At 43.8% G+C, this 25,902-nt stretch overlaps 2 protein-coding genes across 2 annotated transcripts in view; both read right to left on the minus strand.

Annotated features, from left to right (window-relative positions):
- LOC308610663 (uncharacterized protein) lies at positions 1 to 24,511 on the minus strand (the record flags this gene model as incomplete). The annotated part of the gene is made up of 3 exons (XM_081259720.1): positions 24,111 to 24,511; positions 11,345 to 11,459; positions 1 to 478 (listed from the first exon to the last, which is right to left on the minus strand). Exons 1-3 carry the CDS (start codon positions 24,265 to 24,267, stop codon positions 1 to 3), a joined length of 750 nt encoding a protein of 249 aa, XP_081115846.1. The 5' UTR covers positions 24,268 to 24,511.
- The window catches only part of LOC308610660 (uncharacterized protein), a 68,477-nt gene that overhangs the window by 2,254 nt on the left and 40,321 nt on the right, over positions 1 to 25,902 (minus strand). The gene's annotated exons all lie outside the window — the stretch shown is intronic.

Raw genomic sequence — 25,902 nt, forward strand, 5'->3', positions numbered from 1 at the left:
CTACTTGTGCATATCGTGCCTGAAGGTTTCTGAGAGCTTTGACCCACTGCTTAACCGCCAGAGGCCAGCGCTGAGTGCACCCTGCCTTTGAGGCCGATGACACAGCAGGGGGTGCAAGGGACAGGGGACTGGGCCTCCCCTAGCCAGCCTCGGCCCCTTTGACAGGTCCACAAGTTCCAGCCACCCAGGACTCGGAGGCATCAGCCAGTACCTCGCCCGCCCAGAACTCAGCCTCCCCTGCCCTTGCCACCAGTTCCTCTGCCTTCTGGGATGCCAGCCCATCCACAGGCTCCCGCGGCTCCCAGGGCGGTGTTCCTCTGCCTGGTACTCGCCCCCCCAGACGTCACCTGCCTCTCCCAAGTCTTCCTGCCCGTGAGGAAGCTCGACAGCCTCTGCAGGGTCCGAGGGCTGTTGGGAGCGGCGCCTGACCATCACGCGGCTGGCGTGGGGCCCGACCAGGACACGGTCCTTGTAGTGGCTGTGGTGCAGAAGACAATGGGCCACATCCCGGAGCAGGGAATGAAACTGCACTGCGGGCGCCCCGCGGCCTGCGACCACTCCCGCGCCTCCCTGCCCATGCTCGTCCTCCTCTTCTGTCTCTTCCTCCTCCTCGACCTCTTCCTCAGTTTCCTCCCCCTCTTCTGACTGGTACTCAGCCTCCTCCCTGTCCTCGGTGTCTAATTCAAACTCCTCCGCCTCCTCTTCCACCAGCTCTGCATCCCAGTCTTCTGCCACTGTGGCCTGGGCGGCCTCCTGCCCACCATCCTCCCCGTGAAGGGCTCTGGAGAGCCCCAGGGAAGCCAGAAGGGCCGCGGCCCCCTCGACTCCATCCATCACTCCAGAAGGGGAGGCATGGACCCCGAGGGGACTGGGGTCACCACCCGCCCTGCCACCAGCTCTATCCTGGCCACCTGGGATCGGCCCATGCTCTTCTGTGGCAGACATGGCTGGAGGGACACGCCAGACACGGATCGGGCTGCAGTGACGACCGTGGGGAAGATGGCGGCCGCTGCGCTGAGTGTCGCTGAGGGAGCGGACGCTGTTGGCAGCTGGGCCACCGGGACGGGGTTGGGGTTGCAGAGAAGCAGGCTGCCCAGGGGACAAGAGTCAGACAAGACTCCCCTGCGAGCCCCGCTACGGGAAGTGCAGACGGCCTGCCCGCGGAGCGCCCCAGCGATACTGGGCCGCGGCTGCTGCGCACAAGGCGGGAAAGAGCTTGATTGGCTGGTGACGGGAGGCGGACCTTACAAGGGTCAACGAAGGGCCACTTCCTCCAGCGCCGACTCTAAGCTCATTTGCCAGCAGCCAAGGATTGACAGCACCACCGTCCAATGATTGATCAAGGTCTTCACTTTTCCTGGAGGCCTTAAAGGGCCAGCTCACCCTCAGCCTCTGTGATCGCACAGGAATCCCTTCTTTTCATTCCACCACTGCAAGAGCAAAACTACAAAACCCCTAAAGGCGGCGCCCTGGGGTATGGGAACCTGCATGTGTTCCCCAATTGCCACCCTGGGGCAGCTAACGCTGATACAGACACACTTAGTTCAAAACCGAGAGAGAGAGAGAAGGTGTATAGATCAAATCTCAGCAACGCTTAAAACCTCCCACAAGAGACAGCAAGAGAATTTGGAGGTTTTAATGCTGTTAAGGCTCCTTAGAAGAGGACATACAGAGTCGATATGGATGCAGTGAGAATGGAGAGTGGAAGAAGCAGTAAAGACTGGAGCTGGAGAGTGTTTCATCAGGGCTCCCCAATTCCGTTGCAGCCTCCAAGAAATGAAGACAGAGAGAGAGAGGGAAGAGAGACAGAGATAGAGAGTGAGAGAGAGAGAGAGAGAGAGAGATTTCTTTTAAAGACTGGTCTGAGCACCTGCTCTGCACTGGATTGTGTACACCCCTTGCCTCCCAAATTCATACGAGAAGCCCGTCCCCAGCCCCACCCCACCCCCAGGAGATGGTATTTGGAGACTGGGTCTTTGGTAGGTCATTCAGTTTTGGTAAGGTCAGGAGGCTGGGGTCCACACATTGGGATTATTGCCCTTATAGGAAGAGACCATAGATGGTACTCTCCTCCCACCACCCCAACGTGAAGCCACAGGAAGAAGGTGGCTATCTTCAAGCCAAAACGAGGGCCCTCACCAAGAACTCCACCGTCCTGACACCCTGACTTTGGGCTTCCTAGCCTCCAGAACTGTAGGAAATAAGTAACTCTCTTGTTTAAGCCGCCCAGCCTATGGCATTTTATTAGGGCAGCCTGAGCAGTCTAATACAGCATGGCAGACCTTAACAGCACAGGCTTCCTAGAGTCATTTCTCGGTCAACAGTCCCAGACTTTTTGTTGTACTCAGCCCCACTTAGCCGAGTGGTCAAGGGTAACGAATGCTGAAAACGAGGAAGAAATCAACAACTATTTTATGCTAATCCCAGTTACTACTGTTGATGGGCATAGAAGCTAGACTGGGTGTCAGCTGTAACTTCACGTTCAGGAGAACATAAGCTATGTCCCTTACTTCCAGTAAGCACACTGCCTTGGGATCCAGGACATCTAATTTGACACATCCTAACGCTTCACAGATGGGAAGCACACATTCTGCAGTGCGCTCCTGGGAAGGCTGAGGAGAAGAGCTGTTGTTGCCACCCTGAGTCACTATGGAGTCCTCCTATCCCAAGTTGGGTTCAACGGTCAATCAAGACTGGAGACACCACACACACACACACACACACACACACACACACACACACACACACACACACTCTACCGAGACGCGATGCAAAGTGTATTCCTTACGTGAGGAGGCTTCTGGGGGGAGAGCAGGGCATCCTTTTCAAGCTGCTCCAAAATAGACTTCAGAGAGTCAGGAATGGAAGAAATTGCTTTGGGAGTTCTACTGTGATTAGTGGATGGGGCCAGCATGACAGTTCCCTTGTGCTGGCAGTAGCTAGTGTCGTTTGATGCCCACTCCTCCTGCCCTCCACCCGACAACCGTGCCAAAGGAGAGAGTGGAGGGTGGGGCAGTGGGGAAGAGGGAGGGTTGACGTTTAAAAGCCCTCAGCAGTCAAACATCAAAGGATGCAGTCAGACCCTATACTATAATTCACCTCTGGCGTGTTGCAAGCGACAGAAACGTGCCATTTTCGTGTAATGGAATCTGAACTTGTGGAAGTAAGCCACTCTGGAACTCTTGAGTCCTGCAGCCTAAGGCCAGGTAGGGAGGCATAAGGTCCACTGAAGGCTGTTCAAGAGCCCAGCGTGGTGTATCCTGTGAAGTAAAATGCATGCTTCGATCACCATCAATAAGGCCCGGAACTCCAAAGCCCATAAGGAGGGTCTTGGCGAAGCCCTGCGTAGTGGTTTTAGTATATGTAGAGACACGTGTGACCTGGATTTATAATTTGGGAGTCTGTGGGCCAAGAGATTCCCAAGGCTCTTTACCCCAAAGGGGACAGTTTTACACAAGGAAACGTCGCTGCCACCACGGGCCGGACCAGACAGCCAGACCGATGACAACGGCCTGATTGTCTATGAAAATGTGCAGATGGTGCTAACTGTTGGCCAGAGCATCCAGCGCTAAGGTGACTGCCTGAAGTTCACTCACTGGTGCTGTCTTTTCATTGAACAGTTTTATCTATGGTTATTGTTTTGATTACTGACAAGGAAAGAGTTTTCCTGACATTTTCCTATTTATTTTCCACATGTCAGTCTTTTTTGTTCCTTCACTCCTCAATTACTCTACTTTCTGTTATTAATTACTTTTTATAGTGTACAAAGTGATCCTTTATCACTCCTTCTGCTGTACTGTTTTAGTTTTTTTTTAGTGCTGGAGCTTTTTGTGGGGGCAGTGTCGGTGGTTACACTGGGAGTTACAATTAGTATCTTAGCTTTATAATAATCAAGTTTGTATTAATACGGAGATAGTTGCCATAGTATTCAAAACCTCTGCTTTTCCCTAGCTCTGCCCCATTTCTTTATTTAATTATGGTGACACACGGCATGTTTGTATATTTGGTGCCCATTAACAGAGATTTATAGTTAAAGCTTTATACATTTGTATTTTAAATCATATATGAGAACAAAAAGGAGATATAAGCCAAAAGTGCAGCAATACTGGCTTCTGCGTTTACCTGTGTAGTTACCTTGGCCTTTGTGGTTTATTTCTTCATATTGCTTCAAATACGTGCCCAGCATTCTTTCAATTCAGCCTGAAGGACTCCTTTCAGTACTTTCTATAGGGCAAGCTTACTAGCTATGTACTCTCTCAGTTATTGTTTGTCTTGGAATGTCTTTAACTCCCCTTCATTTCCCCCACATATAGAATTCTTGGTGGAAAGGGTATTTTTGTTCATTTGTTCTACGCTTTTAATATGCCATTCCAATGCCACCTGTCCTCTGTGGTTTCTGTAGAGGAATGCGCACAAATCTTACCGACGATTACTTGTATATGAGGAGTTGTTTCTATTGCTGTTTTCAAGGTTCACTCTTTGTCTTTGACTTTTGATAATTTGATCATGATGTGCCTAGGTGGGGATCTCTGATTTTATCCTGCTTGGAGTTTGTAGAACTTACTGGGTGTGTAGATTCATGTCTTTCCTCCGAGTTTGGAGGTTTTCAGGCATCATTTCTTTAAAGATTTCCTGCCCCTTTCTCTCTCTCCTCTGCCTCTGCCACTGTCATTATGTGTACATTGATAAGCTTGCTGATGCATATAAGTCTCATAGGATTTGCTCATTATTCTTCATTCTTTGCTTTTTCTGCTCCTCTTTTCCTTTCCAGAGACTGGATATTTCAACTAACCTTTTAAACTTTGCTGATTCTTTTTCTCCTGTTCAAATTTGCTGTTGGACATCTTTTATTAATTTTTCATTTCACTTACTGTGCTTTTCAGCTGAAGATCTTTTACTTTGTCCCTATTTATAATTTCTATCTCTTTGGGATACATCTTTCTCATTGTTTCCTAGTTCTTTGATCACTGTTTCCTTTTGCTCATTGAGTTTATTGAAGACAGCTGACTATAAGTCTATTTTTCTAGTAACCCAAATACTGTGCTTCACCTCTGACAGTTTATAGTAATTAATTTTTTCCATGTGAACAGGATACACATTCCTCCCATCCCCTCCAACTATATGGAAGTATAATTTACACATAAAATTTGTATATTGAAGGGGAACAATGTGATGCTTGGTGTACGTACACATTGTTAAATGATTACCACAGTCAAACTAATTTATGCATCTATAACCTCACATAGCTGAAGGTTTTTTGGGGTGGTGCGTGGGATAAAACTAAGATCTACTCTCTCAGCAAGTCTCCAGCATACCATACAATATCTTAAATTAAATCTGCATGCTGTGCATTAGATCCCTAGAATGTATTCATCTTATAACTGATCATTTGTACCCTTTGATGAACCACCCCACAAATAACAAACCTGGAGGCATCATGGTTCCTGATTTCATTATATGACAAAGGTATAGTAATGAAAACAGTATGGTAGTGGCATAAGAACAGATATATATATATATAGACCAATGGATCAAAATATAGAGCCCAGAAATAAACCCACACGTATATGTTCAACTATTTGACAAGAACTCCAAGAACACACAATGAGGACAGGATAGTCTCTTCAATAAATGCTGCTGGGAACACTGCATATCCACGTGCAAAGATACTATACTGGAGCCTTATCTTACACCATACCCCAAAATGAACTCAAAATGGATTAAAGACTTAAACGTAAGGCCTGAATCTGTGAAACTCCTAGAGGAAGACACAGGGGTAAGCTCCTTGACATAGGTTATGGCAATGATATTTTTTTGAAATGACACCAAAACAAAGGCAACAAAATCAAAAATAAACAAGTGGACTACATCAAACTCAAAAGTTTCTGCACAGCAAAGGAAACAATCAACAAAATGAAAAGGCAACTGACCTATGAAGCAGAAGAAAATATTTGCAAATCATGTTATCTGTTGAGGGGATAATATGCAAAATATAAAAGGAATTCAATCAACTCAACAGCAAAAAAAAAAAAAAAACATCAACCAATAATTAATAAAAGGGCACACGGTTCGAATAAACATTTTCCCAAAGAAGACATACAACTGGCAAATAGGTATATGAAGAGGTGTTCAGCATCACTAACCATCAGGGAAATGCAAATCAAAGCTGCAATTAAGACATCACACCTATTAGGATGGCTATTATCAAAAGGACAAGAGACAGCATGTGTTGGCAAGAGTGTGGTAAAAAGGGAACCCTCGTGCCCTGTTGGTGGGAAAGTAAAATGGTGCAGCCACTGTGGACAACTGCATGGAGGTTCCTCAAAAGACTGAAAGTAGAACTGTCAGATCAGCCAGCAATCCCACTCCTGAAAACAGATCCAAAGGAGGTGATTTCTGCTCTGCTCCCTTATGCTCATTGCAGCATTATTCACAAGAGCCAAGGAATGGAGACAAGCTAAGTGTTCTGGGCCGATGAAAGGATAAAGAACATATCACAATTATATAAAAGACATATCAAAGAATTCTTCTTAAAAATTCATCAGAGGGCTTCCCCGTGGCACAGTGATTAAGAATCCACCTGCCAATGCAGTGAACATGGGTTCAAGCCCTGGTCCGCAAAGATCCCACACGCTGCGGAGCAACTTAGCCTGTGAGCCACGACTACTGAGCCTGTGCTCTAGAGCCTGTGAGCTGCAACTTCTGAGCCCGCGTGCTACAACTACTGACGCCCGCAAGTCTAGAGGCCGTGCTGCACAAGAGAAGCCACCGTAATGAGAAGCCCGCGCACCACAACGAAGAGTAGTCCCCGCTCGCCGCACCTAGAGAAAGCCCATGCGCAGCAACGAAGACCTGACACAGCCAAAAATAATAAATAAATAAAAACAAAATAAATAAAGTAATAAAAGTTCATTTGCAAGACTATTCTTGTCTTTGGGGGTGATACAGAGAGGAACAGGAACAGAGACAAGACATGGTAGATTCTCCTTCCTTCAGACGTCTTGTCTCTCTCAGGAAATCTCTACAGGCACAGCTTAATAGTGAGCCAGCTGGAAAGGCAAAATAGGGTTGACAGAGACCCAGAAACTTAGAACAGGTTATAGAATTTTGAGCTCAGATATTAAACAAATTTTACTTACCTCGCATCTACTTCCTCTTATATATCCTGACAAAGAATGCAAACAGTGTGCCTTCTGACACAAAATAAACACAGAAGTGACTATAACATCAGTCACACCCACTTCCAAAAACACAAAAACAAAATTTAAGACCTTTGTTAGGAAGTGTACTCATGTTTAGATAGTAAATAGGGAACCACTGACAGATTTTAATGAAATTTACATATATCATTAATTTTGATGTAGAAAATTTCATGTACATAATGACTTCTCTTCTTTCTCCCATGGCCACCTAGGAAACTCAGAGATTAGGAAAAAAGCTTCCTTCCCCATATGTTGGTTTAATATCCTAGCCTCAGATATACTCAACACCTCTGCCTGCGCCCCTGATGGAACACCACTCTCAGGTGAGGCAGTGTTTCTACCTGAAGGATTTCAAAATACCCTTAAGATTTGGGAAGAATTGGGAGGTCTAAAGGTAAAATCTGTGCAAACACTATGTAGAAGCAAAAACGTTGTATGACTCAGGAACGTATCTGGAGGGTTGAGTGGGTGTGTGTGAGTGTATGGGTAAAGCTTGTTTCGGTTGAACTTTAGGCAAACTGTAAACATAAACTCTACACAGAAACACTTTCCAATCCCCTGTGTCTTTAAACTCATGAGATGAGCTGCCCTGCAGAGGCAGGACCTGGTGTCTTTGGGCAGCTGTGGCAGTTAAAGGGTGTGAGCTCTCAAACCAGACTGCCTGGATAAAAGTTCCAGTTCACTTACAGGCTGTGAGATCTTGGGCTCAGGAGTTAATATCTCAAATCCTGTCTTCTATAATAATTCTCAATTTCTCCATCAGTAAATGAGGTGAAAAATAGTCCCAACCTCATCGGATTGCTGTACAGATTTAATGAGCTAATACTTTACAAGGGCCTACTTGATGTCGAGCTTGGCACAGAGTAAGTGCAAATTAATGTCTGGATACATCACAAAATGAACACATTCCATGCTCACTGCTGTAGCTGCACAGATCATCTTTTAATCCTTCAAATATGCTATGTTCTCTTTCTTCTAATGGATCTTTGCCCATCTTCATTCCTCTAACTAGACCTTATGCATAGCTTTGGCCAAAACTGACTTTCTAAGCCCTAATCATCCTTAACGTCCCAACTCAGGCTTTTTTTTTTTTTTTTTTTACAAGAAGCCTCTTCTCTGTTAAGACGGGGTTGCACATTTCTTCCTTTATTATTTTTAAACTAAAGTGAAAATAAAATAACATAAAATTAATGATTTCAGTCACTTTAAAATGGACAAATCAAATAAAAAGTTTTAAAAATAAAATGTACAAATCAGTTCTTTTAGTACATTCACGATGCTGTGCAACCATCACCCCTATCTAGTTTCAGAGCATCTTCATCAACTCAAAAAGAAACCCTATACCCAGGAAGCGGTCATACCCCATTCCCTCCTATCTTCAAACACTGGCAACCACTAATCTCCTTTCTGCCACTATGGATTTGCCTGATCTGGACATTTCATAGAAGTGGAATCATGCCATATGTGGCATTGTGTGTTTGTGTGTGTGTGTGTGTGTGTGTGATATTTTGTAATTTTTGTTCATGGTAGTTGTTATCTTCTTTCATTATGAACTTTTTCTCATTCTAAAAAAAGATTCACTTCATGCATGATTGTGTATAATGATAGAAGAGAATCTTCCATATTGTATGAGTTTCTTGCCTGTTTGTACTTGCCTGTTTGGAACCCGTTTTGGACTCTCCCTGTAAACGACCTAGACTCCTTGGGTATAATGCCTGTAGCAGTCCAAGAACATACACAAAGACTGTATGCCCTGACCAAAGGATTTTTATCCCAGGAATATAATGTTGATTTGGATTTGTATCCCAGGAATATAATGTTGATTTAACATTAAGAAATCACAGTGTAGGGACTTCCCTGGTGGAGCAGTGGTTAAGAATCCACCCAAAAATGAAGGGGACACAGGTTCGAGCCCTGGTCTGGGAAGATCCCACATGCCACGGAGCAACTAAGCCCATGCGCCACAAATACTGAGCCTGCGCTCTAGAGCCCAAGTGCCACAACTACTGAAGCCTGCGTGCCTAGAGCCCATGCTTCGCAACAAGAGAGGCCACCGCAATGAGAAGACCGCACACCGCAACGAAGAGTAGCCTGCAGTCACTGCAACTAGAGAAAGCCCGCATGCAGCAACGAAGACGCAACAGCAGCAAAAAAGAAAGAAAGAAAGAAAGAAAGAAAAGAAATCACAGTGTAGGGACTTCCCTGCCGGAGAAGCGGTTAACAATCCACCCGCCAATGCAGGGTACACGGGTCCGAGCCCTGGTCCGGGAAGATCCCACATGCCCCGGAGCAACTAAGCCCGTGTGTCACAACTACTGAGCCTGCGCTCTAGAGTCCTTGAGCCACAAATACTGAGCCAACGTGCCACAACTACTGAAGCTGGCACGCCTAGAGCCTGTGCTCCGCAACAAGAGAAGCCACTGCAAGGAGAAGCCCGCGTACTGCAATGAAGAATAGCCCCCGCTCAGCGCAACTAGAGAAAGCCCACACACAGCAATGAAGACCCAACGCAGAGAAAAATAAAAATAAATAAATTTATATTAAAAAAAGTAATCAAAGTGTAATACATCTAACAGAATACCAGAAAAATCCTCATGATCATCTTAAGAGACATTTATAAAGCCTTTAGCATAATTCAAGAAACTTCCATGATAAAAGCTCTCAAAAAAACTAGGATTAGAAGACATCTTCTTCAATGCTCAACATCACTAATTATTAGAGAAATGCAAATCAAAACTATAATGAGGTATCACCTCACACCGGTCAGAATGGCCATCATCAAAAAGTTTACAAACAGGGACTTCCCTTGGTGGTCCAATGGTTTAGACTCCACACTCCCAATGCAGGGAGCCCAGGTTCAAACCCTCATCGAGGAACTAGATCCCACATGCCACAACTAAAGGACCCCGCATGCCACAAGTAAGAGCCCACATGCCACAACTGAAAGATCCCACATGTCACAACCAAAGATCCCACATGCCACGACTAAAGATCCTGCATGCAACAACTAAAAGATCCCACGTGCAATGAAGATCCTGCACGGGGCAACAAAGATCCCACGTGCCCCAACTAAGAACCAGCACAGCCAAATAAAGAAAGAAAAGAAAATAAAATTTTAAAAAAACGTTTACGAACACTAAATGCTGGAGAAAGTGTGGAGCAAAAGGAACCCTTCTACACTGTTGGTGGGAAATTAAATTGGTGCAGCCACTATGGAAAACAGTGCGGAGGTTCCTTCGAAACCTAAACCTAGAGTTGCCATATGATCCAGCAATTCCACTCCTGGGCATATATCCAGAGAAAACTCTAATTCAAAAAGATAAATGCACTGCAATGTTCACAGCAGCACTATTTACGACAGCCAAGACACGGAAGAAACCTAAATGTCTATCGACAGGTGAATGGATAGAGAAAACGTGGTACATATATACAATGGAATACCACTCAGCCATAAAGAATAATGAAATAATGCCATTTGCAGCAACATCGTTGGACCTAGAGATTATTATACTAAGTGAAGTATGTCACACAGAGAAAGACAAGTATCATATGATATCACTTACATGTGGAATCTAGTACAAAATGATACAAATGAACTTATTGATATTTACAAAACAGAAACAGACTCACAGACATAGAAAACAAACTTATGGTTACCAAAGGGGAAAGGGGGTGGGGAAGGGATAAATTAGGAGTTTGGGATTTGCAGATATAAACTACTATACATAAAATATGTAAACAACAAGGTCCTACTGCATAGCACAGGAAGCTATATTCAATATCCTGTTGTTAACCATAATGGAAAAGAATATGCAAAAGAATGTGTGTCTTTGTGTATATATATATATGTATATATGTATATATATATTTATATATATAACTGAATCCCTTTGCTGTACACCAGAAACTAACGTAACATTGTAAATCAACTGCACTTCAATAAAAATATATTAAAAAATGAAACGCAGCTATGAAGCCATAAAAAAGGTACAAACTCTTAGTTATAAAATAAATGTCATGGGGATGTAATGTACAGCGTGATGACTACAGTTAATACTACTATATTGTATATTTGAAAGTTGCTAAGACAAAACCCTCTTAGGTTTGCTCTTAATAAGAGATGATAATAGGTTTTTCCTTACCTTCTAAGTAATCTCCATAGAAAGCAGAGATTCTGTGTCTTATCAGAATAATTTCCTGTGCTTCTTGTTGATTTATCATGTCCTTTATTTGTAAGATAAATGAGTCTTCTTACTTCTAAAAGAGAGAAGGCTCTTTTTAATCACATTACTTCCAATATTTACTTTTGAAATCTTATGTTAGTACTCTGGTTAAATAGGTGGCCAAATAGTTTCTTAGTGACCCATGATTCTATTTAGCCAAGTGTACAAATCTTTTGCCATTTCTAACAACTAGTGATATTTGGTCTTTCCAAATTCAAATCCTAAATGAAATCTGCTTGATCTCATACTGACACTGATATTTCCCAGAGGGCCTGCGGAAAATCCAGAGTTTGTTCTTTCACCTTGTAAATGAGAGATGTTACAATAAGTAGGTTTATTTGATAAGTTGAGTTGCACAGGAAGCACTGCCAAATATGAAGAGATGCTTCACCTTCTCTAGTTTATATTTCTATGTGTAAAATGTTATTAATACAAATACTTCAGAAGTTGTATTAATTCCTATAAATGTCAGTGCCCTTGCTGTCCATGACGTATCTTGGTGCTGCTTTGCCTTAGAATTAGACAACATCAGCATAATGTTATCAGCTGTCATGCCAGTTAGTGTCTTAAAATGTTGTATGCCACAGAAACAACCAAATGTCCTTGGCAATTGCATCATTTTTATAATGAACTTTCATCACGTCTTTTACCATGGCCATTTTCACTCTTTTGTCATCCACACTTGTTTTAGTTTGATGCCTCCCTGAAAGCTCTTGCAATCAGCTACAGGCCACAGTAATTATCGTCAACAAAATGGCACTATCTTGGAGTCCCACAGAAAGGACTATGCCAGGTACTCTTGAGGCACAGAACTCCTAATGGCATTGCTTAAATAACTTTGAGACCGTACCACCGGCCTGAGTCAGGATTTCCAGAATTCTCCTGGAGAAGCTGATAAGTTCATGAGATGGCTAACCCAAGATCAAGCACAACAAGAATTACATAGGGCTGAATGAATTGGTCAAGGACGATTATGGCTTTTGCTTGCACTACTGCTGATGCTTTAATGTTCTGTTTTCTGGATATAAAGAACTGCCTACTTTTCTAACTTCAGCTATCTACAATTCATAACAGTTTAGTAGATCATACTTCTGTAAGCAGAAATGAAGTATTTATCTTTTTTTGCCTGCCTGATCACTCTAGAATTTGAATATTCTTACTAAGTATTCTTATTTTCACAGTAATACAATGAACTGCTTAGGTTCACTAAGAATCCTTCCTCCTGGGAACAGAACATAATTGATTTGACTATATGACCAAAGCTCTGAGTGGACTATCATGTTTTGAAAGAATACAGTGTTTTTAAAAATAGTGATGGATTGATTGACTTGGCTGCACCAGGTCTTAGTTGCGGCACGAGGGATCTTCGTTGCGGCATGCGGGAACTTCAGCTGTGGCATGTGGGGTCTTTTAGTCGCGGCATGTGGGATCCTTAGTTGTGGCATGCAAACTCGTAGTTGTGGCATGTGGGATCTAGTTCCCTGACCAGGGATCAAACCCGGGCCCCCTGCATTCAGAGCACAGAGTCTTAGCCACTGGACCACCAGGGAAGTCCCAGACTATCATAGTTGAGAACAATATATATAATCAGACATGACCAGATAGTTTTAAGGAACTAAAGGTGACTTTATGGAGCCAATGCTTACGAAGTCTTCTTGGGAAAATGGGCCTGGAACCTGGTTTACAGCTTTCTCAGCCTTATAGGTGAGTGGGAGAGGTCACCTCCTGGCAGGCCTAGGAAACTTAGGATATTTTGGGGGCCTTCAAGAAGAGATTAATTTACCCAGATCTATAGGTACCGCAGGGGAATTGTGGTGGTGAGATTTGGGCTTGGATTCCTAGCTTTGAGAGGCTTTTAAAAGTCCAATCGGAGTGAGACTCCTTCTGAAAAGTTCCAGCAGAGTAAACTAAAAATGGCCTATGTGGTCAATTATCATTCTTGCTGCAATTGTGCAAATAAGCAAGCCAAATCTAGTAAGACCAGACACTCTATAAGCAAGAATAATCTTACTTTGATTATCTTTGATCAAAAGGGAGGTGACGGGGCTTCCCTGGGGGTGCAGTGATTGAGAGTCTGCCTGCCGATGCAGGGGACATGGGTTCGTGCCCCGGTCCAGGAGGAACCCACATGCCGCGGAGCGGCCCGGAGCCTGTGCTCCGCAACGGCAGAGGCCACAACAGGGAGAGGCCCACGTACCGCAAAAAAAAAAAAAAAAAAAAAAAAAAAAAGGAAGTGACGGTTGAGTGAAATTTTATATTTCAATACAAAACACACCCTTGTGAGGGATGAGATTCTGGTCCCGTTCATTATCTTTCAGCTAATTTGCACTTCTTTGTAAACTACGTGGTTGTGTTACCTACATGTGAATTGGACTAGCTCCTGCTATCTCACACATTTTGTCAGTCCTTACCAAATTCTCAATTCTTCCAATTTCCTTCAACATCTGGCTACAACTCTTCAAACTAATGTTTCCAATTTTTCTCCAACCCTCCTGATTTGACATCGCAGAGAACTCAAAGCTGACCACCCAGATTCTTACTGGATCCTTAGGTTTTCTTCTAACGGGCTTTGTTTCACAGGATCTAAAGAAGCCCTGTGAGCTGAAGTTGGACAACTTGATGTAAACTTCAAAGGACTCTTCCCTGCAGCAGATCATGTATGATCCTCGTGCCTGGAACTGCTGCCGTGTGGGCCACTCGGGAAATTCACTTTATCTTCCATGCTCTGCTCCACGAAATAATCATGACTGTGGATGATCTTACCCAAACCTAACTGATGTCTAGGCCATCAGAAAACATCCACTGTAAACTAGGAAATCCATCAGATTGCCACTGCCATCCTCACTCCACCATCTAAACATGCTTCAAGCCCAGCATCTTCAATGGGCTGTCCTTCTGGACTCAGAAGCTGGCTTCAAATAGTCCACTACAAACATTAATCTTTCTTTTCCTTTTCTTAGAAACCCTCCTCATTAAATGCCTCATTGCTGGCATGATCCAGCAAATATCCTCTACTACCAAACATCAGCAGATGGCTCAGTTGTTCCTTAATGAACAAAAGGTGACTGAATGAGAAATGGACTTATATTGTTCACAGGAAAAAAGAATGCCTCTTCTTGCCTTGCACAAGAAGGGGAACTCACAGTAACTCCCTTCTTAACCAAACTTGAGGCCATTCTGAGTCCTCTTCTTCACTAGGCCTCAAGCTTGATCCTATCTTTGGCCTGCCAAGCCCAGTTTTAGCAAAAATCCTCCTAGGCCAGTTTAGCAAGAATCCCCCCTCCTTGGTATCTAAGCTCTTCATCCCTCCTCTTGAGGTCTAATCAAGTTCCACCCCCCAGCCTCCCTTCATCCTTGTGTTAGTCAGGGTTCTCCATAGAAACAGGACCAGTAAGAAACAGATAGGCATATAGATAGCTTATCTATCTATATCTACAGATCAATATCAATGGTAGGTATATATATCTAGATAGCTATGTCAGATATCTAATATCTGTATATTTATAGATATATCTTTATATTAATGCTATTTCTCTGTTATATAGAGATATAGATGTTGATATAGATATAGATATAGATGAGGAGATTTATTATAGTAATTGGCTCATGAGATTATGGAGGCTGAGAAGTCCTACAATCTGCTGTCTGTAAGCTGGGAAACCAAGAACGCCAGTGGTATAAACCACTCTAAGTCTGAAGGCCTGACAAACAGGAAAGTCCCAGATCAAGATTGAAGGCCCAAAAATCAGGGGACTGATGCTGCAAATCCTGGTCCAAGTCCAAAGGTCCCAGACTAGGAGTAGTGATGTCTAAGAGCAGAATAATATGGATGTCCCAGCTCAAGCAAAGAGAAAACTCATCCTTCCACTGCCTTTTTGTTCTATTCAGGCCCTCAAGAGATTGTGATAATGCCCACTTGCATTGATGAAGGCAATTTTCTTGACTAAGTCTGCCAGGTCACATGCTAATCTCTTCCGGAATCTTGCTCACAGACACACCAAGAAATGTTTCACCAACAATCTGGGCATCTTTTACTCAAATCAAATAGACACCTAAAATTAACCAACACAATACCTAAGTTCCTCTCAGTAATCTGCCATTCACTAACTCCCTCACCCTCCCTGTTGGCCATAAACTGTCATCTGTCTGTCTTGTATGTGGAGTTGAGTTTATTTTCCCTATGGCAATAGTCCCTGGCCCCTATTACAATGGTCCTGAAAAAAGCCTTCCATGCCTTAAACTCCATATGGCATACTTTTGTATTGACAATATTGATGTTACTATGTTCCTGTGAGTGAGAGAATGTGTCCGGATCATTGCTGAGCTAGGTAATGTGTCTGCATATTCATGTGAGAGAATGTGAGAATGTGAGTCCATATGAGCGAGTTTCTTCTGTGAGCTTATGTTGGAGCTATACGGTGGATGTGAGCATATCTGTGTGTACATCTATACGTAAGCATGTTCCTGATTTCAAGAATGTGCATGTGCAAGTGAAAGTGTGAGTAACAGCATTGGGAAGCATCTGAGTGTTTATATTCGGGTCCCCATGTGAGTAAACTTATGAGTATGGTCATGAAATTAACTGAATATATCAGCATGTTTATGTGAAGCCGTGAAAGTGTAAGTGGATGCATGTGAACGTATGTGTTTTAAACTTCAATTTGTAGGCAAATCTGAGTGTGTTTAGGGAGTGTGCAAACATGTGACTGTATGTAAGCAGATCTCTGTGTGACATAAGTGTGAACATGTTCATGGGTGAGAGTGTTTTCGTAGGTGCAAATTTGTGTTCAAAATTAATATTTAAGTGTGTTCACTTGTACGAATGAATTTGTAAGCCCGTGAAGGCAGATTAGCATAATTCTGAGTAGTTGGGGGTAAATGTGTTTTTTGTGTGTTCTTGTTTATGTGTGAATATATTTGAAAAAGGGAGCATGTATATGGGAATGCATGTAATGGTTTTTTAAGTGAAGGAATGAAATCATGAGCTTCTTGCTGATTGTGAGCATGTTCCTGTGCAACTCAATATGTAAGCATGTTACTGTTGGTGACAAGGATATTTTATATGGGTAAGGGAATGGGTGTGTGCATGTGTAAATGAAATGAGTGTACCTGGAGTGTGAGTGAACTTGTAACCATGTTTATGTTTTAAGTGCATGATTGATGATGATAATCTGAATGAGGTGGGGCTACTGTGTGTGTGTGAACGGTGAGCCACCAAGTGTGAATGTATGTTAGTATGTGTGAGTACATTTGCCAGTATATGTGTTTGAGTGAGTTATCTGTAAGCATGATAATGTGAGTGAACAAGTGAGCATGTACGTGAGCTTGTGCATTTGTGAGAGTAAATATGCGGCCTTGTAATCTCAAAGTGTGCTAGTATTTCAGTCTCTGAGGACTGCTGTAAATGTATGTTCAAGCGTACCCTTGAATTTGCAGCCATGTGCATGGGGGTTAGCATGTTTGTATGAGTAAGTGAACGTGTATCAGGTTCACTGTGGTGAGCTAGTTCACAGGTGAGTATATTTGTGTAAGTGAAACCTGAATAAACATGAGTGGAAGTGCATGTGAGTGTATTTGCTTCTCTGAGTGGATATTCTGCGCTTCATGGAGGATGTGAGCGTGTTTGTATGTGAATACCTATGTGAACATGTTCCTGATTCTAAGAGTGAAAATGTGCATGTGTACGTGAATGTGTGAGTGGGAGCTCCTGAATGTATGCATTTGTGTCCCTGTGTGAATGAATCTCTTGGCATGGTCATGTGATTGAGTGTTTGAGCACGTTCGTGTGAAGGAGTGAATGTCAGTATGTACGTGTAAATGTATGTGTGTCTGTGAGTGGGAGTGAATTGGTGGGCAAGTTTGAGAATGTCTGAGTGTTTAAGTGTTTTGTCAGTGAGTGAATGTGTGAGTGTATGTATGTGAGCCCATCTGTCTGTGACAGTGTGTAGGTGAGCCTGTTCGTGGGTGAGAGTGATCTCTTGCATCTACGTTGGCACGCTTAAAGTGAACACTTTTGTATGCTCATCTGTATAAATGAACTTGTAAGCCTGCGAATCATGTTAGCATATTCACGTATAGTGGATGAGCAAGTATGTTTTCTTGTGACCTTGTTAATATGTGACTACAGTAGTTGCAGACTATTCACGGGGGACTCATTCCAGCACCCTCCAAGGATACCAAAATCTGAGAGTGTCCAAGTCCCATAGTCAGCCCTCTCTATCCCCGTAGTCTGCATTCGCGGACTCAACCGACTGTGGATCATAAACATAGCACGTGATATGCAGCTGGTTAAATCTGTGAAAGCAGAACCCATTGATACAGAGGGCTAGCCGTATATTTATTGAAAAAAATCCGCATATAAGTGGACCCACACAGGTGACACTCTTGTTGTTCAAGGGTCAGCTGTATATTCGAATGAGGTCATTCATGCCCATATGTGTGAGTCAATGTAAGGGTTTTTATAGAAATGAGTGAATTTGTGAGCTTCTAAGTCAGTGTGAGCATGTTTGTGTGCAATTATATTTGTGACTATGTTAATATTTATGACCAAAAATTTGCATGAGTAAATGAATGTGTAGGACTGTGCATATACACACAATGAGCATGTCTGGAATGTGTGCGAATTTGCAATCACTCTTGTGTGTATAAGTGAATGTGTGCATTTGCTCACAAGGGTGATGTGGGAAATTTTGGGTAGGTATATGAATGCCTGAGTGTCTGAAGGGGTATATATGTGTATATGTGTATATGTGTAAGTAAATTTGTCACTTCACGTGTCTGAGTAGTGAATTTTAAGCATGTTAATATTAGTGAATGAATGTTTGAAAGTATGCGTATATCTGAGCTGGTCCACTCACAACACTGAATATATGAACATGTAAATCTGAGACAATATTTGTGTTGATGTACATGTTTGTGCGTGTTCAAGTGCATCTTTTAATTTGTGACCATGTGTATGGATGTTAGCACGTTAGGGAATAAGTATCAGATTCACTGTTTTCAGCTAGTTAAGGTAGTGTGAGCATTCGTGTAAATTATGGGTGTGTACATGGAAGGACATGTGAGTGTATTTTCTTCTGTGAGCAAATGTTCGAGCTCCAAGGTGGATGTGAGCATGTTTGTGTTCGTGCATCCATGTGAGCACATTTTGGAGGTTAAGACTGTGAATGACATGTGTAAGTGAAGGTGTGAGTGGGAGCATCTGACTATATATATTCGTATCCCAGTTCGAGAGAATGTGTGAGCATGGTCGTTTGATTGAATGCACGTTGGAGCATGTTTGTGTGAAAGAGTGAATGTGTCAGTGTGTGAGTGTAAATGCATGTGTTTTTGAATGTGAGTCTATTTTTGAGTTTGAGTTTGTGAATATTTGGTGTGCTTTCTGAGTGAATGTGTACCTCTATGTAAGGCAGGATATCTGTGTGCAACAGGCTATGTGTGAGACGGTTTAGGGGCAAGAGTAATTTCCTGGCTGTAAATCTGCACACTTACAGTGAACATGTATGTGTGCTCATCTGTATAAATAAATTTATAAGCATGTGAATGCAGGTTAGTGTAATGCTGAGTTCTCAGTCAGTGAGTTTGTTTTTCAAGTGATCTCATAAATGAGTGAATATATTTGAATAAAGTAATTTGTGAGCATGTGAGTGAGTGAATGCAACTATTCTTAAGTAGTGTAATTGAGTGAATTTGTGAGCTTGGTGTGACCATATTTGTGTGCAAGTGAATATATGAGCTTGTTACTCTTAGTGACAATAATAATGTGCATGTGTGAATGGGTGTTTATAACTGCAATGAGCATATCTGCAAGTGAGTTAATTTGTAATCACTTTCATGAGTGAATGAATACGTAATTCAGCTCATGAAAGTGAGTGAGGTGTGGGATACTTTTTGTGAGTGTGTGAAAGTATGAAGATTTGGGTGTGAATGTACGTTAGTTACCATGTGTATGGATGTGGGTAAGTTGTCACTATATGCATTTGCATAGTGAATGCAAGTGGTAATGTGAGTGAATGTGTAACCACGCGCTTCTATGCGAGCATTTATCTTCTTTAGAGTGAATATGTGAACCTGTACATCTGTGTATGCTGACATGTTTGTGTGTTCAACTGTATGTTTAAATTTGTGACCATGTGTACAGCTGTTATCATGTTTCTCTGAGTTAGTGAATATGTATAGTTTATTACCGTGACTTGAATCGTTCAGTGTATTTCTGCGAGTGAAATACAAACATGAGTGTAAGTGCATGTGAGTGTATTTTCTTCTGTGAGTGACTACTGGACCTTCACCTAGAAGTGAGCACACTTATGTGTAAGTGTCCATGGGAGCATGTTCCTGATTTTCACAATATTAATGTGCATGTGTAAGTGAATGTGTTAGTGGGAGCATCTTAGTATATATCTTTGAGTCCCCGTGTGAATGAATTTGTGGGTACGCTCGTGTGATTGAGTGACCGTTTGAGTAGGTTTGTGCGAAGGAGTGAATGTGTCGGTATGCATGAATGTTGCTATGTCTTTGAATGTGAGCAACTTTGTGGGCATATTTGAATGAGTATTTGAGTATGTTTTGTGAGTGACTGTGTGAGCATGTTTATGTACGCAAGCATGTCTTCTATGACGGTTTAAGTGTGAGCCGGCTCATGGGTGATTGCGTTCTTAAGTGTAAATTTGTGTTTACAAAGTGAATATTTGTGTTCCCATCTCTACGCGTCCATTTGTTAGCATGTGCAATCCTATTGGCATATTAGCGGGTATGAGCAGGTGGTTTTCATGTGATCTTGATAACGTACAACTATATTTGAATAACCTACTCTGAGAGCATGTGTGAGTGAATGTGATTTTATGTAACTGAGCGAATGGGTGAGATTCTTAGTGTATGTTCTTGAGCAAGTGAGTCTGTAAGCATGCTGTGTTTGTGACAATGATAATTTGCGTGGAAAAGTGAATGTGTGAGTGTGTGCATATACATGCAATGAATGTGTCTAGAACGTGAGGGAATTTGTAATCCCTTTCGTGTGTATAAGTGAGTATGTGATTATGCTTATGCGAGTGTGGTACGAGCTACTTTGTGGGAATGTTTGAGGATCTGAGTGTGCATATGTTAGTATGGGTATGTGTGTGAGCCAGTTTGTATGTGCATTTGAGTGAGTGAACTATCAGCATGTTAACAGGACTGAGGGAATGTTTGAGCGTGTGAACATATGTAAGCATGTACACTCGTGAGAATGAATGTGTAAACTTATACATGTGACAGTGTGTTAGGATGGCATTTGAAATTTGACATATGTGTGTTTTAAACTGTTATGTTTCATAGTGGATGTGAGCATGTTTTTGTGTGAGGGTTCTTACAAGCATGATCCTGATCTTCTCAATGTTAATCTGCATGTGTAAGTGAATGTCTCAGTGGGAGCCTGTGTGTGAATGAATGTGGGCATGGTCATGTGGCTGAGTGAATGTCACCACGTTGTGTGACTGAATGTGTCAGTCCGCGTGTGTGAATGCACGTCTTTAAATATGAGTGACTTGGTGGGCATATTTCGATGCTTGAATGCTTAAACTTTTTGCTGAGTGATGAATGTGTGAGTGTGTGTATATATGTATGTCTCTGTGTAAGTGTATGTGTGAGCCTGCTCATGCCCCTTCATTGTGAGCAAGCATTTTTCAAGTGATGTTTCATTGCACTCATTGTATGTATGGATGGTGAGCATGTACAGACACATTAGCATGTTTCTGTGTAGTGACTATATGGTGGGTTTCTTTTTTATCTTGTTTATGTGGGAGTACATCTGAGTAAGGTCATGTGTGAAAGTGTGTTGTAAGGGAAAGTGTTTTATGTGTTGTAAGAATTTGTGAGATTCTTGGTGACTGTAACAAGATTTCTGTGCAAGTGAATGTATAAGCATGTTTCCGTTTGAGACAATGAGAATTTGCATAAAATTGAAAGTGAACGTGTGATTGTGGAACTCTAAACCTAATATGTATGGCGTATGAATGAATTTTTCATCATATTCATCTGTGTGAATGTGTGGTAATACTGCTGTGACTCACTGAGTTGTCGGCATGATTGTGTGAGTGAAGGGAAGTGTGTGTGTGAGTGCAAATGTATGCATGTTTACATATGTGAGGAACTCGTCAGGATGTTCACTGCAAGAAGTGAACTATACTCATCTTAATGTTGGTCAGTCAGTGTGTGATCCTGTGCGTATATGTGAGGATGCACATTTTTGAAAGTGATTATGTGAATTTGTACGTGTCTTGGAGTATGCTCACGGAAGAATATTTGAGTGGTCAAGTAAAGGTTTCTTGGTGTTCATGTGTATGCATTACCTTGTGAGTGTATGCTTGGATGAAAGCATGTTCACGGGCGTGTATGAATGTATTTTATGCTCATATTCATGCATGTATACTGTGTGGGTGAAATGTGAGCGCATGACTTGAGTTCATGTGAGTGTATGGATTAATGAATGCGTGAGCTTTGTGGTGAGCACGAGCATATTTGTGTGCAAGGGCATACGTGAGCATGTTCCTGATGGTGAGCATGTTAATGTGGGTAGCTAAATGGGAGCACTGGAGAGTATATTTTTGGGTATCCCTGTGAGAGAAACGGTAATCATGGTATGCGACTGAGTGAAGGTGTCAGCTCATTTTTATGGAGTGAATGTATCAGTGTGTTTGTATGAGCAGCTCTGAGTATGTACATCAGTGAAATTGTGAGCATGTTCAAGTGAGGGAGTCAATGTCTGACCACGCTCGTGGAAATGAGTGAAGTTGTGAGCATACCTGAGTAAACGTGCGAGCATATGGTGTGAATGTGAATGAGTAGTATTGAGTTTTTAGTCAGTATGTACATTTGGATGAGTCAACACTACGTGTGTTAACGCAATTGTGTGTCTATAGGTGAGCATGCACATTGAGAGCCTGAGTATATGAACTTTTACACGTCTTCAAGTGTGATTATATTTGAAATGTTTGAATTTATTGAAAAAGCATTTGTGTGTGCATGTGAATGTGTGAGCATGTTCATGAATGATAGCATATTCATGTAGGTGTGAGGGTTTATTGTGTTTATTTATGTGAGCTTGTTAAAGTGTGAGTACACTGTATGAGTGGAATGTGAGCATGGGAGTATGTTTGTGAGTTTATGTGAGTGAATGCTGGGGCTTCGTGACGAATGTGATCATGTTTATGTGCAAGTGTATATGTAGGGTCCTGATCGTGAGCATGTTCAGGTGCATGAAATGTGAATGCGTGTGTTGGGAAATGAATATAGGTCTCTATGTGCATGAAACTGTCAGCATGCTCATGTGGTTGAATGACTGCTTGAGTAGGTTTATGTGCAGTGAATGTGTCAGTTCTGCTTGGGTAGGTTTATGTGCAGTGAATGTGTCAGTGTGTGTATGTGTGCATCTGAGAGTGTTTATGTATGAGGGAATTCATCAGCATGTTCTTAGGAGTTCATGTGTGAAAGCGTCTTGTTACTAGGTGAGTGTACGTTACTGGGTATATGCAAGCCTTTCCACGGCTGAGAGTGCCTTATTGTGAAGGAGTCTGTATGTTTAAGTGAATATTTTGTGTGTACTCATCTGTATGAGTGAATTGGTGAGCATGTGAGTGCATGTCAGCATATTCCTATGTGATGATTGTGTACGTGTGTTTTTGTGTGATATGTGAATGTAAGTATACACGTATAAGAGAATGTGTGGAAGTATGTGTGTGAGTGTACTTTTTTCTGAGTTTGAGATAACTTGTGAGCTTCTTGGGAGGTGTGAGCATGTTTGTTTTGACGTGCCTACGTGAGTTAATTCCTGTTTGTGACAATATGGGTAAGTGAATGTGTGATTGTTTGCATAAAAATGTAATGAGTATGTTGTGGCAGCACTGTGGCAATGGCGACCTACAAGAATGTCCTGGGCTTCCCTGGTGGCGCAGTGGTTGAGAGTCCGCCTGCCGATGCAGGGGACACAGCTTTGTGCCCAAGTCCGGGGAGATCCCACATGCCGCAGAGCGGCTGGGTCCGTGAGCCATGGCCGCTGAGCCTGCACGTCCGGAGCCTGTGCTCCACAACGGGAGAGGCCACAACAGTGAGAGGCCCGCGAAGCGAAAACAAAAAAAAAAGAATCCGCCTGCCAATGGAGGGGACACGGGTTTGAACCCTGGTCTATTCAGGGGTAAGAAGCAGGAATGCATCCGGTGCATTTAATAAGAAGGGTCGTTGCTAGAGGACCCTATCTGGCGGAGCAGAGTGGGGAGCGGAATCTGGGATTAGGCCGTTCGAGGCCCTCCCAGTTTTACCAGCCTTCAACTCAGCACGGAATACTAACTTTAGCCCTCACCGCACCATCACCCCCTCCCCCCGCGCACACACACACAGGGGCCAGTATACCTGGCTGAGGAGAACTCAGTCCCTGGAGATGGAGGGGTGGACCCTGGGGCGGTAGCTCCCCGACCCCCGCCATTTCAGCGCTATTAGGTACCACAGCAACACAGGGGCTGAAACAAGGGGGCTCCATCGCAGCTGCACGTGCCCAGCCCCACCACCAACTCCTCTACGGACTGGCCAGCAGGCAGCGCGCGTGGGCAGCGGTTCAAAAGCCCAGACCCACGTCTGCTCCAGCCGTCTCCTTCTAAGAGGTCGCCCACTCACCCTCTGCCCGCCCAGCTCATGGCAGCCTGGCGACCCCGCTCACCAATCAAAGAAGTCCAGAACGACGTCAGGAACATCAGGCGAGGAGAGGTCAGAAGCCAAAGTGGAATTTCCACCTGGGATTGGGGTCGTCGCCCGCCAAGGGCCGGGTCCTGATGAGGAGTAGGCGCACAGCGGCCCGCCGCATGTCGGGACGCCATAGCTCCGACCGTCCGAGAACCCTGGAGACCGCTGCAGAGCGGGAGGCCGATAGACGACGGGGGGCGCGGGATAACCAAGAGGAGCGGGCCGAGGAGGTCGTGCTTCTGCAAAGAGCCGCCTGTAAGGTGACAACATCGAGGCCAAGGGGAGCGCGGAGGGTGCGGGTCGACCAGCGGCCCTGAGCCAGGGAGGGGCAAGAAGAGCAGCAGCCCAGCAACTTCACTCCACGCAGCACCCCGACCACGAACCCAGCCGCTGCAGACAACGATGGGTCTGACGCACTTCTGGCGGCCGCTGGGCGGGCCTGAGGCCCGGCGCACAACTGGCTCCGCCCACCCCGATGGCAAGCGAGCTTCGCCAATCAGGCAGGCGCCGGGAGCCTTTCAACGAGATGCATGGTCCCGCCTCCTACCACAGCCTGTGTGCCGCCCAGCCCTCTGCTCCTTCTGGCGTCTGCAGTCATTCCCGGGTCAGCCGCAGTTCCAGCTCCCTGGCAGCTGGAGAGCTGGGCCGGGGGTCGGCGGCGTGGGGCACCCCGCCCTGCACCTCCCCTCTGCAAAAACGCAAAATGTGCTTTTCACTTGGAACAGCGTATGCCCAAGAGTTTGCTTTTTGTGGTGAAAGTAGTAATTTGACCACCCAGGCTCAATCTGCGTTTTGAAAATACTGGACACCTTTGAGGAATCAGGACCTAGTTGACTGGTGGTCATTCCCTGACCCTCGGGCCTCCAGTGAACCAGACTGCCTGTCCTCTGGAAGGCATAGAGGAGGTTCAACCAGTGCGTTTTGTGACACGGTTCTGGCCCATCATCAGGACCGAAATTGGGCTCCAGGAGCCCCCCTCCCATAGCTAAGGGATGCACAGTTGAAGTGAGGGTTCCTGGCTGACAGCATTGAAGGGGAAAAGAAGGCAACGGTCAGTGTATCGGATCTTCAAGGCAGTGAGCCCCCGGAGAGCAGGCCACTCTAATGCTCCAGCATTCTGGCCCCGCATGTGGGGAAAAAAAAGCCTTACATTTTTGCTAGAGGGCTTCTCTTCTTTCCGCTACCCTGAACATTGCCACATAGAGTAGAAATATCTCAGAGAAAGAGGAGATGCTTCCACTCATTCACTACCCTTCATCCTTCCCATCTCAGGTACCTTGATGAAGCAAGGTCAGAAAGAGGCTTCTTCAGAGCACATAAGCCACATGGGCAATGGACAGATAGACCTCAGTCATATTCACCAGCGCTGGACCTCGTGAGGCATGCCATGTAAAAGTGTTGAAATCAAAATGGATTTCAGGTTCACTCTTGGTCAACTAGAATATTCAAAACAAACATTCCCCCCCTTCCCCTTTCCTTCAGTATTTGGTGAAAATAGTTGGGACTGCTTGTGCCCAGCATATTGCACAGCTTTATTTGCATGGAACTCTCTGGGGTGGCTGAGTGTTTTGTACAGCTAAAAATTTAACTCTTTACCCCACCTCGACCTCTTCTCAAGCACCCTCTTTCTTCTTCTGTCTTTTTTTAAACGATTTTAGAATCACACATGTTTAAACTGTGTCTCTTAATTTCCTTCCTTCTCTTCACCAGCAGAGCATCTTCACAACTTCGTTTTCCCTCTCCTTTCCCCCTCTTTTTCCTTCTATTGC

The sequence above is a fragment of the Mesoplodon bidens genome (assembly GCF_964165515.1).
Source record: "Mesoplodon bidens genome assembly, contig: HAP1_SCAFFOLD_691, whole genome shotgun sequence".
In the NCBI taxonomy this organism is placed as follows: domain Eukaryota; kingdom Metazoa; phylum Chordata; class Mammalia; order Artiodactyla; family Ziphiidae; genus Mesoplodon; species Mesoplodon bidens.